Below are 12628 nucleotides of genomic sequence, written 5' to 3' on the forward strand. Positions count from 1 at the left end.
TACATGCAAAGGTTTATTTTCTTACAGGACACCATTATGCCCAATGTGAAGGGAGCAGCCACCTGGCCCCAAGTTCCCTCTCAGTGGAGGTGCAGTTCTCGTAACTACCGCATTCAAGAGCCCACTGCAACCCGTGGCCTGGGTTGTCCTCACACAAAGTTCTGAGCAATGGCCAGCACCTTGGAATACTCGCCCTCTCTCTGGCGTAGGCTGGTGGGGATGGGTGTCTTAATTCGGGTCCCCACAGGGTTCCCATTATCCTCAATGAGGACCACATTGTTGGAGTCGAACCTGGGGGTCATCTGGGGACCAGGCATGCGATGCCCCACAATGAGCGCCTTTCTCTTCTCTCCCCTGATGGCCAGCAGTATCTGGTCACCCACCTTGCCCACCCCATTCTTGGTATAGACGTGGATGCAGCGAGGAGGGCGGTGGTACGAGGTGTTCCCCAGGGTGCTGTTGTCCACCACACGCACCCGGGTCATCTTCTGAATGGCACTGAGACTCTCGGTGGTGCTGGCGAGAGAGAGAAAAAGGAGTCTGAGATCAATGTCTCTCCTGGTCAAGGTGCACAGGCCTCCTAAGAGGTAAGGCCTGGGACAGAGTGTGCATCCGCAACACACAACCTGGGCACAGTACAACTTGGGTGGGTCCTTGGGAGCCTTGACAGAAGTCAGAAGGTTGGGAATACTTATCTGAACAAGGGGGCCTGGTGGTGCAATGGTTAAGCACTCAGTTGATAACTAAAAGGTAGCAGTTCGAACCCACCCAGTGGCTCTGTGTCAGAAAGACCTGGAGATCTGCTCCCGTAAAGATCACAGCCTAGGGAGCCCTATGGGGCAGTTCTACTCTGTCACCTGGGGGTCACTCGAGTTGAACTCAATGGCATAGAACAACAATACATCTGGGGCAATTAATTATTCGAAGTGAAATAAGAAATAAAAACGACTAGTTCTTACTTATCTGTACCAAAAACAGTCTCCTTGGCAATCACCAGCTTCTGCTGTTGAGTAAAGATGTCAGTTTGGATGGGTTTAAAGAGAATCCAGTTTTTCTGTTACAATGAACTCCATGACAGCCTTAACTTAAAGGTTTCTGTTTCCAAAAGGACTCCGAAGACGTAAAGGAATCCCTTTTATGGGCCAAGCCTTATTCAATGTTTATTCTACAAAATCTGCTCCCCAGAGCAACAATTTTTTTTCATCTAGATGTTTTGGGGAACCAGAAGACAAAAATAAGTAAGTTTGCTAAAGGAGTCCTTTTACACAACACAGCAGAAACTGGAAGTAAGTCAAGGTAACAATCTTTTGTTTGAACATTTTTTTCTCACCAGAAAGGAATTATTTTTTTAAAGAGTACCAATTAAAAGGCAGATAAACTATTAAGCGATCTGACTGATGTGGGATTTCTACTTTTCTGATGCTGGCACCTGAATGCTGGTGTTCTCATTCTACATGCCTACTCTGGGCAAGTCTATCATCCCCATTGCTTCCAACTAGCAAATTCCAACTCCAGCCCCACGTCTCTCCCACACTCTATATTTCCACTCTCCTGAACTCTCCACAACAGTCCTACAGAGACTACAAACTCTAGAGGGCCCAAACAGACCTCACTGTCTCCCCTTGCAAACCTTCTCCCGTTGCTGCATTTCTATCTAGACAACAGCTTCTCCAGACTTCAGCTCCCAAGCCATAAGCCTCTCTCCACCAATATCCACTGGCCACCACATCTTACTCACACTACCTCCTAAATACCTCTGTCCTTTCTCTCTGCCCCCCTGCCCAGAGCCTACTCCCCCTTCTCCTTTGGGAAGGCTGCCTCTCCATTTCCCTTTCCACGTCTTCCATTTGCAGCTCCTGTCTCAGGCATCCCAAAGCACCCTATGAACCTCCATTACTATACTCGTCACATTTTCTTGTAGTTATTTGTTTTCAAGTCTGCTACATTGGCCAACTGTGAGCTCCCTCACACAGGGAGTGATTCTTATTCATCTCTGTATGGCCAAAGCCAGGCATACCAACCAGGCATAGTACTCAATAAAGACTTGAGGAATGAGTGTGCAAAGGGGGTCAGAAGGCGTGTTTGCCAACAGGAATGCAACCTGTGCTCTCCGTTCCTGGCTTAACCTCTAAAAGAAGGGGAGGTTGTCACACTTCCATCATGCTTCAGGTGTAGGCAATAAGCACGTATTGCTAGGGTAATTATTATTACTATTTTGTTCTTAAAAGAGAGAGTTTTAATACACTGGGGGAATGACAGGGTCCAGAGATGTCAGATTCACTACAAAAATCTTACGAAGACTGAAAATTCTACCATATCCCATTCCCTATCCCACCTCCAACAGCAGCATCATCTCCTAACCTATACCCACCACTGTGACCTCAACAAATCCCAGCTCAGCCTGATTCCCTGAGATTCTCCTGACCCCCATGCCCATCTCCCTGATTCTCTATTCCCCTTCTAGTCATCACAATCCCCAGCCCTGGCTCAAAACACTCACCTACTGCTCAATAATTTAGCGTACCCTTGATGTCTATCTCCCAATTGCTTCTAGATGAAGTCTGAATTGAAGGGAGAGAAAACATAGCATGCTCAGGAGGGCTTTCTCGGTAGGGAAAATTACCTGAAGCAGCGCTGGCTGAGGGCTTTGCTTACATGGGCGAGAGTGCCCCAGAGCCCAGGACAGAAAGCCATGGAGATCCCAAGATGGCAAATCCTGCAAGAAAAAGGAAAAAAAAACAGATTTATTTCTAAGTTGGAGTCCTTACTAGAGCCAGTTTTCTTTATAAAAGAGTCTTGGGGACTTGTGTGGGAGAGACAGCCCTTCTAGTGCAAGATCATCAGTCACTAAATATGAATCTCGATGGTTGGAAGAGATACAGATGATTAGACAGTCCAAGGAACTCCAGCTCCAGTCTTGCCGATTCACGTTCTAACACTGGGGCTGGATAGTTGGAATGGCCCACAACAACACCGAGGACACCTTCATCATTGTATCACTTCCACAGGTAGAAGGAAAGCAGGAATCTTCTGGTATACATCCAGCCAGTGACCACTTCCCAAGTCCACTAAGGAGGAAATACTTCACACTATTGTCCTTGTGGACACTTGTGTGCCTTCTGAAACTTGAACTTTAACTCCCTGAAAGAAAGCATGTTATCTAAACAACTGGCCAAGTTTGCGGCCCAAGCTGTTACCATGTCACCTTTTCCCCAAATGTACAAGCTAGAACGTGTGTATAGCTCAAAGCTAGCAAAGCAGAGCTAAAAGCTGCCTTTGCTAAGTCACTGACCAAGGTCTACATTTGGGCTAAGCTCCCAAACAACACTGGAACATGGAAAAACCACATGCACCATATTATAGCTGAGAGCAGGGTTTAGGAGAGCAGGTTTGGGATGAAAAACCAAAAACCAACCCAAGATTCACAACTCCAGCTTGCAGAAACTCAACCCCATTGTTCCCTAACTAACATGCCAGTCCCCAGTTTAAGGGCATATTTAAGAAAAACTGACAGTCAGCTAGTAATTCTAGCTGCATAACATGCCTATTCTTCCATCTGGATGTTTGGCTGCAGAGGGCCTCATTCAAGAGCTCTGCTGAGAAAGACTCTTGAGACTTGACCACTGAAGTATTTACACATAACTTTGCCTTCCAGGAGTTCAAGGCACCTCAGATAAGATCTTATTTAATAAGGGTGGAGGAAAACAACCACTATTTACTGCCACAGGAATACCTAGACACTCCCTATATGCTTGACTGCAGCTTAATCTCCAATCTACATCTTTACACTCCAGTGTTTTCCTTAAGACAGCTCATGAAGCACTGGCCAAAATATAATCATGATCAGAAAATTAAATCAAAAGAAGGCAGCTAACTTCTACAACTAGTAACATTTGACACTACAAAACCAAAGACTATCACATGAAGCCAGGTTTCCCTTTACTAGCTAGGTGACCCTGGACAACTTCTGAATTTCGGTTTCCCCATCTGTTGTAGTTATTGCTGTGAGATGCCATTGAGTTGGTTCCACTCATAGCGACTGACATACAACAGATGAAACACTGCCCAGTCCGGTGCCATCCTCACAGTTGTCACTATGTTTGAGCCCACTGTCGCAGCCACTGTGTCAATCCATCTCATCAAGGGTCTTCCTCTTTTTTGCTGACCCTTTGCTTTACCAAGTAAGCATGATGTCCTTCTCCAGAGACTGGTCCCTCATGGTAACATGTCCAAAGTATTTGAGATGAAGTCTCGCCATCCTCACTTCCAAGGAACACTCCGGTTGTACTTCTTCCAAGACAGGCTTGGTCGCTCTTCTGACAATCCATGGTATATTCAATATTCTTCAGCAACACCGTAATTCGAATGCATCAATTCTTCTTCTTTGGTCTTCCTTATTCATTGCCTAGTTTTTACATGCATATGAGGCAACTGAAAATACCATGGCTTGGGTCAGGTACACCTTAGTCTTCGAGGTGACTTCTTTGCTCTTCGACACTTTAAAGAGGTCCTTTGCAGCAGATTTGCCAAATATAATATGCCGTTTTTCTTGACTGTTGCTTCTGTGGGTGTTGATTGTGGATCCAAGTAAGATGAAATCCTTGACAACTTCAATTGTTTCTCCATTTATCATGATGTTGCTTATTGGTCCAATTGTGAGGATTTTTGTCTTCTTCATGTTGAAGCGTAATCCACAGGTAAGGCTGTAGTCTTTGATCTTATTCAGTAAGTGCTTCCAGTCCTCTTCGCTTTCAGCAAGGAAGGTTGTGTCATCTGCATATTACAGGCTGTTAATGAGTCTTCCTCCAATCCTGATGCTGCATTCTTCATATAGTTCAGTTTCTTGGATTATTTGCTCAGCATACAGATTGAATAAGTATGGTGAAAGGTTACAAGCCTGACATACCTTTTCCGATTTTAAACCATGCAGTATCCCCTTGTTCTGTTTGAATGACTGCCTCTTGGTTTATGTACAGGTTTCACATGAGCACAGTTAAGTGTCCTGGAATCCCCATTCTTTACAATGTTATCTATAATTTGTTATGATTCACATAGTCAAATGCCCTTGAATAAAACACAGGTAAACACCTTTCTGGTATCATCTGCTTTCAGCCAAGACCTAATAATGGTAACTACTCAGAAGGTAGTTACGAAGATTCAACAAGATAAGCCATGTAAAGCACTTAGCACAGTACCTGGCACTCAATATGTAGCCCTTAATACCCATTAGCTATCATCATAATCATTTAGTCCCATCTCATTTCATAGATCAGAAAACAAAGATATGGAGGAACTAAATAACTCATTTAAAGCTTCACAACCAGTCAGGAGCAGAACCAGTAGACCCAGCTTCTAGTCCAAAAGTCTTTCCGCCACACTCAGCAGCCTCACACCGCTGTGCTAAGCTCATTTCCCACAAACAAACTCAGGGTGTAAAGCAACTTCAAGGGTCAGCTGGTCTCTGTTTTCTTTCCTCAGGATCACTTATTAGGCAGTTACAACGTGTCAGGTACTGGGCTAAGTGCTTTACATGTAGCCGCTAATTTGAATCTCACAAAAAAATCTATGAAGTGGGTACTATTTTTACGCCCATTTTATATATGAAGAAATAAGGCCCAAAGAGGTTGAATAATTTGCCCAAGGTCACACAGCTAGGAGTGACAAAGCTGAAATTTGAACGCCAGTAGTCTGCTTCCAGAACCCATGCTCTTAATCAAAAGAGTAAACCAGATGATTTTAATTTAAATACTGATATTGTTCCAATTGTTAAACCATTCTTGGGCCATCAAGAACACTCTGATGTCACAGACACGCTCACGCTCAACTCAATGCTCTGCCGAATCAACTGAAATGCTGACAAATGCCAGGTGAAAATCGTTCACTCTACTCAAATCTTAGTTTTGAAGACAATTTTTAGTGTAGTTGCAAGAAGTGCTCCACATTCTGAGAAATAAAAATTGGCTTAAAAAAGAAAACATAGCTCGGAAAGCAGCCCTTCTGGTCCAGGCTGTGGTGACCTCCAATCCCAGCCAAGCTTTCTCACCGGATCCTGGGCGAGGAGAGGCTGCTCACCTATTCCACAGAACCCTCAAGATTAACCCAGCACCACCCACGTTCCCTCTCCTGAGAGATGCGACACCTGCCTCTCCACACTTGAGCTGCTTCCTCAAGAACACTGATGTTTGGCCAAGAAATGCAGAGGCGTCTAGGGGCTTCCCAGAACTTTGCTGACTTGAGTACAATAGAAAACCCCACTACACAAGGCACCCCCTAAAATCTGCAGGGCTGTCTGTGCACAAACAGAAAGGGAGCCTTCCCAAGGCCGGGCCTCCTCCTGGAGCCTTGCTCACAAGCCACCCCCACAACCTCCGCTCATCTCCACCCAGCAAATCTGGCGACCCAGCTCCAAACACGCCTCCCCCAAGAAGCAACCCCTGTGAGAAGACTGTGTTCAACTATGGCATCGGTCCCACCTGTCCTACACGCCGAGGCCACACAGGTCTCCTCTCACCACTCCACCTTTCACTAACTGGACTCAGACACTGAAAAAATTTGGATTTTTTTTTTGTTGTTGTTGTTTTTTGAGATAAAACTGACATCCCTCAACATCCTATTTCCTGCTACTCACTCTCCAAGACTCAGAAACCAGAGATCCTGATATCACGGCACCTGAAGTCGCTAGAGGAATTCGGAAACCCAGGAATTCAGGAACCCGCAGACTCATGGCGTGAGAATTATCGCTACAGCCCTGGGTCACAAGAGTAACATTTCCATGACTCCAGGGAGCACGTCTACTCTCACAAGACTCGATTCAGTGACTTCTCGCTGGCTCTTTGGTAGATGTTACTGACCTCCAGACTCAGACCCAAAGAACTTAGACACCAAGCAGCCAGCAGAAAGTAGGTATTCCTGTGAACTTGAAAGCACAAAAGAACCAAATGTATTCATTTACTGTAAGTCTGTCCCTTATACAATCTCCCTCCACTCTCACCCCAGCGAAAGGCCCTAGCGGATTCTAGCACAGAACTTGATGGTAGGAGCACCATAAATATTTGTTGAATAAAACAAATGGGGTAGCCAACAGAAAGACAGACTCCCACCCAGACCCATGGCTCCACACAGAAATCTGGACACTGCAGAGCTCCCATCTGCATACCAGGAACCTGGACATGGCACACAAGCATGCTGTAAGACGTGGATGGTGCTGCTGGTGGAAGTAGCCCATGTTATGGTTACAGGGTCCAGGACCATCTGCCTGGCCTGATGCCTACACTGCCCACTGTGGAAAATGCCTCATCCCATCACTAAATAACTGGTTTCGATCAGGGAAGAGTAATGGAGGCAGAAATTTATCTCAAAGCAACTTTGAGCTTGATGTTATTTCCCAGCATAAATCCAGCCTGTGGACACAGGCCCTGACTCACTCCAGATCCGGTCTATATATAATGGTTTCTTTCACAAGTAATGTTATTCTGAGTCTTATGTTTGCACAGGAGGCTAACCGGGATGACATTTCCTCCTCTACAACACTCTCACTTAAAGGAAGCCAGGTATTTGGACGATTCCAGAACTAGAGTTGGCTTTTCATGCCACTTCCTGGTCAACGCTGAGCATTACTCTCCCTTTTTATGGTACGAATCACAACCCCTCCTCTCAAAGCAAAAATAAATAAAGAAGAGGAAAGGAGGGAGGAAGGGGAAGGAAGGAAAGAGGGAAGCAGAAGGAGAGAGGGAAAGAAGGAAGGTAGGAGGGGGGGAGGGAGGGAGGAAAAAGAAATGATCCAGTGCAATCCTAGAGTCCCCGCTCCTGTTCCATCTTGATTTATCAACACTTCCCTGTAGCTGTGAAGCCCAGGGAGGACCATGGATTTTGGAGACATGGAGGTGAATTTCTCACTTGGCATCAACTTATAGGTGCCATAGAACGTGGGCTCCATGAAGGCAGGGACTCTGCTGGCCCTGTTCAGCACTGTGTGTTCAGAGTCCAGAACAGTGGCTGGTACTTAACTGGAGTTTAGTGAATATTTGTTAAATTAATAAAATTAATCAGCAATTCATCCTCTGGCTCCAGAGATGCACCAGGTTTGCCAGGTTGGTGGTTTTCTTGTTCCCTTCACTCAGGCTCCCAGTGATTTGGGGGTGCCACCCATGCAAAGAAAACTCATTTTAGCAAGTTTTACTAATAGTGACTAACCTGGAAAAGCATAAAGAACCTACACCTTTGGTGGTTTGTGGAAAGTCCCCATTATATGACCTTTGAAGATCAGCAAAATGTTGTACTTAGTATCACAGCCCTACATATAATTATACATTGTTTCTACACAAACAATTTCAATTTTTAGGTGCCTGTTTGTTATACATTTTTAAGCCCTTTCAAGAGGAATGGGCCCTTTAGAAAAAGGACAAAACAAAAATATCAGCACAATCACAAAGGAATACTTAAAGTGAGATTCTGGTAGTATGTAACAAAAGGGGAAAGATAAACATTAAGAGAAATCAAATGCAAAACCCAGGCACAAAAAGGACAAGTTCCACTGAGTATGAAGGTGTAAATTTTCTTCTTAATCAAAGTACGGAAAAGCAGAGGTCTGGATGCTTCAAGGAGTCCAAAAAGAAACTCCCAAGACCCTCCAACCTGTCATCCAGACACAACCCCTCCCCGTCTACTGGCAGGTATCTCCCCACATCATTCTGGACCAGTAAGACTGGGTAAGTACTATCCTTTATTAAAGGCTTGCTACTGTTTTGTTATCCAACCTTACCCAAGTACAACATATTACAGTTCTCAAAGCACTTCCACACAGTTCCCGTTCTGTGATGATTTCATTCTTGAGCACCCAGTGCAAACAACAAAGACAAGAAAGAGTAATGGTGTGCAAGGAGCTCAACTGGCTAAGAATTTTCAACAGCTCTGCTGGTTCAATAGTCAGAATGAAATCAGACCCGCTAGCAGACTTGTCAACTTGTCCAAGCGGGCGGCCAAGTCCCAACTAGAGCCCAAGGCTGTTAGTCCACCCCGTACAATGCCTGTATGAAGAGGCTGCTTTAACCACTGAAACCTGCCTGGAAACAGACACCCCACACGTACGGCCCGTACTCTTTCCCCCCCCCGATAAAAAGTATTCCGAATGAGGCTGCCACATAATCTCAATTTACTCAGGAATTAAAAGCTGCTTTTTGAATAAATATGGGCACTACATCCAGCAGCGCCTCAGTCTAAAACTGAAGCTGATTCTGATTCGCCCCGCTGAGGTGTGAGCTCACAGTGCCACTCTCGGTAAACAAAGCACCCCTCAATAGCCCGATGGGCTCCTTCTACCACCAACCAGAACGAGCTGCCATAGAGTTGATTCCAACTCATGGTGACCCCATGTGTGGCAGAGTAGAACTGAGCTCCACAGGGCTGGTTTTCAATGGCTGATTTTTCAGAAGCAGATCAGCAGGCCTTTCTTCCAAGGCACTTCTGGGTAGGCTCAAACCTCCAACTTTTTTGTTAGCAGCTGAGTGCAGTAACCATTTGCAAAAGAACCCACTTCTCAAGTTGATTTACAAAGAAAAAACATTCCCAGAATTCATGCCCTGTATTTGTTTAACTTATTCCTCACCTTGCTACAGAAGTATTTAAAGCAGAGGTTCTTAGTTTTTCTGGTAATTCTCAATTATTCAAGCTAGTTTTTCAACATATAGATTTTATCTGCTCTAGCTTTGCTCTCCACCTCCTGCCACCCATAGTCCAGAAATATTTAACAATCTCAGTATGGTCAAACTCAGAAAAATTGTACAAGGCAAAATTCTGCTTAATTATACACATACGTCCTTCCTGTTAAGAAGCCCTGGTGGCATTAACAGTTAAGCACTTGGCTGCTAACTGAAAGACTGGCGGTTCAAACCCACCAGTGGCTCCGTGGGAAGACAGACCTGATGATCTGCTCCTGTAAAGACTATGGCCTAGGAAACTCTACGGAGCAGTTCTACTCTGTTATATAGGGTCGCTATGAGTTGGAATCAACTCAACGTCACCTAACGACAACCCCTCTTCCTATTGGGGGCAGTGGTGGTTCAGTTGTAGAATTCTCACCTTCTATGCAGGAGACTGGGGTTTGATTCCCAGCCAGAGTACCTCAGGTGCAGCTAAACCCGTCGGACAGGTGAAGGCTTATGTGTTGCTATGATGCTAAACAGGTTTCAGCAGAGCTTCTGACTAAAATGACCAGGAAGAAAGTCCTGGCAATCCACTTCCAAAAAATCAGCCAATGAAAACCCTATGGCTCACAACAGTACAATCCCATTCTGAATGGGGATGCCATGAGTTGGAGCTGACTTGACAGCAGTCAATGGCAACTCTTTCTGTTAGGACCTACACTTAGTCAGTGGCAAAGAACCAGGTTTGTGGAGATGTCAGGTGGGCAGCTGGGAGAAAGAAAAACCTAGGGGGTCCCTGACTCAAAGCAGGAATGCTGCTGATGGAAACCATACCTTCTCCACCCCCATCCTCTCCTTCTTTCTCCAGGCCTCAATGACTCTGTCAACCAGGGGTCCCTGAGAAGAGTAAAACAGACACAAAAATGAAAGTGCTTTATCTTCATTCATGTAAGGCATTGTTTTAATGTGGGGAGTCCCTCTCTGAACCATTCAGTGGGAGCCAGGCCTACAGAAGCAGCAGTTTGTTTCCCAGATCCTGGCTGGGGAGAACAGCATGGCTCCCTGGTTCTCAGGGCAGCACACAAGCATCTCTTTAAGACCACTCAGCTTTGAAAGTGTTTTTCAGCCTAAAGTGGACGTGGAGAAGCGCTCCATCTTTTCTAAAGACATGGATGATTTTTAAGTTTTTGAGGAGGCAAGCTTTCTTACTCTGAGTTGTGTTCTACTGGTGAGTAATAAATTTCCTGGTACTTTTCTTAATTAAGACAGCACCTTACCTGATCCAGAGCAACATTTCTGAGATCTGAACTGGAGTCCTTTCTCACACAATGGCTGCCTTTGAAAATACACATAAAATCAACTCAAGAAAAGCCACTAGCCTCTACAAAGGAAGGCTAAACCATAACCTGATTTTCAAGACCCTCCCAAGTCCCTACATAGCCACAAGAACTATCCAAGTAACACAAACAATAGGAAAACCTCCCATCTTAGGTGGGTCTAGGTGTCAAAATCCCTGAAAACAGGATCAGGGCAAGAAAGGGTTTAAAGGACTCTTACATCCTCTAAGATTCTATAAGGCTGAAAGACAGCGGCCGTGGAGTCAACTCTGACTCATGGTGACCTTATGCACAAGAGAACAAAACCTTGCCTGGTCCTGCATCATCCTCATGATCACCAGCATTTTCAAGTCCAATCTATCTCACCAGGCCTCTCCCTCACCCTCCCTGGCCCTCCACTCTGCCAAACATGATGTCCTCCTCCAAGGATCATTTGCTCCTGATGACATACCCAAAGCAAGTGAGACAGACGATATTCTGTTGTGATCCATAAGGTTTTCATTGGCTAATTTTCAGAAGCAGGTTGCCAGGCCTTTCTTCCTAGCCTGCGCTTAGTCTGCTGAAACCTGTCCCCCATAGGTGAGCCCGGTGGTTTCTGAAATATCGACAGCATAGTTTCCAGCATCCTAGCACCACATAAACTAACACAGTATGACAAAGTCAACAGACAAGTGGTAGCTAAGGGCCTGAGGAGAGTCTAAACAACTGTGTTTAGTACCTGCAAAATGGACTCCAGAAAAGGTTTTCACCCTTGCTATTCAGGAGCAATAATAAAACATTTTGGCCACTGTCCCTTCACGGATTCCACAGTGCACTGATTTCCGTTCTCATTTCAGGCTGTCTAAAATGCTCCCTCTTCTTTCTGCCTGGAAAGTGTCATTTGATGGCATACACACTTCTTTAGGTCTGTTGTTATTATGTGGTGTTCCCAATTAGGCACAGGCAGAAACAGGTCAGGCACCTACCGCATGTTCAGATTCACAACTGTAACATTGAATTAAAAAAAAAGACATTTAAGTGATCCTCAGAAGGCTAAAAAGCAGGTAACTATAGCCTCCATTTCCAGCTTCCAGATACCCATTATCAGTGCTATTTGGACTCAAAGTGAACATTACCGTTCCATACAAGCAACAGACCATATCAACTTTTACAACCATCAAATCAACATAATATTTTAAAAGTTCCACAGAAAATATACACCCAAAAGGCTCAAAGGGTAGAATAAACAATTTCTTCCAAGAAAATAACGACCAGATTCCTTTTCATCTAAACTGTTCCTACCCAAAACAAATCCAAACCGACAAAGACTTCTCCCACCAGGCAGCGTACCAAACCCGGCTTCATCCCCATCTTCAATCACAGATGAAAAACTTGTTAGTTCCCCTTGAGTCCAGTCTGACTCACGGTGATCCCATGTGTGCAGACAGAACCGCACCCAAGGGGTTTTCAAGGCTGTGGCCTTTTGGAAACAGATCACCAGGTCTTGCTTCTGAGGTGTCTATGTGGGTTCAAACTGCCAACCTTTTGGCCAGTAGTCCAGTGCTTAATCGTTTGCACCACCCCGGGACTCCTGATGAAAAACCACACTTCCCTAATTAGGCTAATCTACTTCCTAACACAGAGTCCCTGGGTGGTGAAAACAGTTATGTA

General features: G+C 45.1%; 1 protein-coding gene across 4 annotated transcripts in view; it reads right to left on the reverse strand.

Moving 5' to 3' along the window:
• Positions 1-12628, reverse strand: part of MRPL14 (mitochondrial ribosomal protein L14) — a 15754-nt gene continuing 3126 nt past the window's right edge. For 2 of the 4 annotated variants that reach the window (XM_049893149.1, XM_049893139.1), the window contains exons 2-3: positions 2624-2716; positions 1-516 (exon numbers count right to left, since the gene is read on the reverse strand). In XM_049893149.1, coding sequence (XP_049749106.1) covers positions 150-516; positions 2624-2694 — 438 coding nt within the window. In that variant the 5' untranslated portion in view covers positions 2695-2716 and the 3' untranslated portion in view covers positions 1-149. Of the gene's footprint in view, positions 517-2623; positions 2717-10475; positions 11355-12628 lie in introns of those variants that run through there. The other 2 variants (XM_049893133.1, XM_049893123.1) reach the window with 2 other exon arrangements.

Source organism: Elephas maximus, chromosome 1 (genome assembly GCF_024166365.1).
Source record: "Elephas maximus indicus isolate mEleMax1 chromosome 1, mEleMax1 primary haplotype, whole genome shotgun sequence".
Lineage (NCBI taxonomy): Eukaryota > Metazoa > Chordata > Mammalia > Proboscidea > Elephantidae > Elephas > Elephas maximus.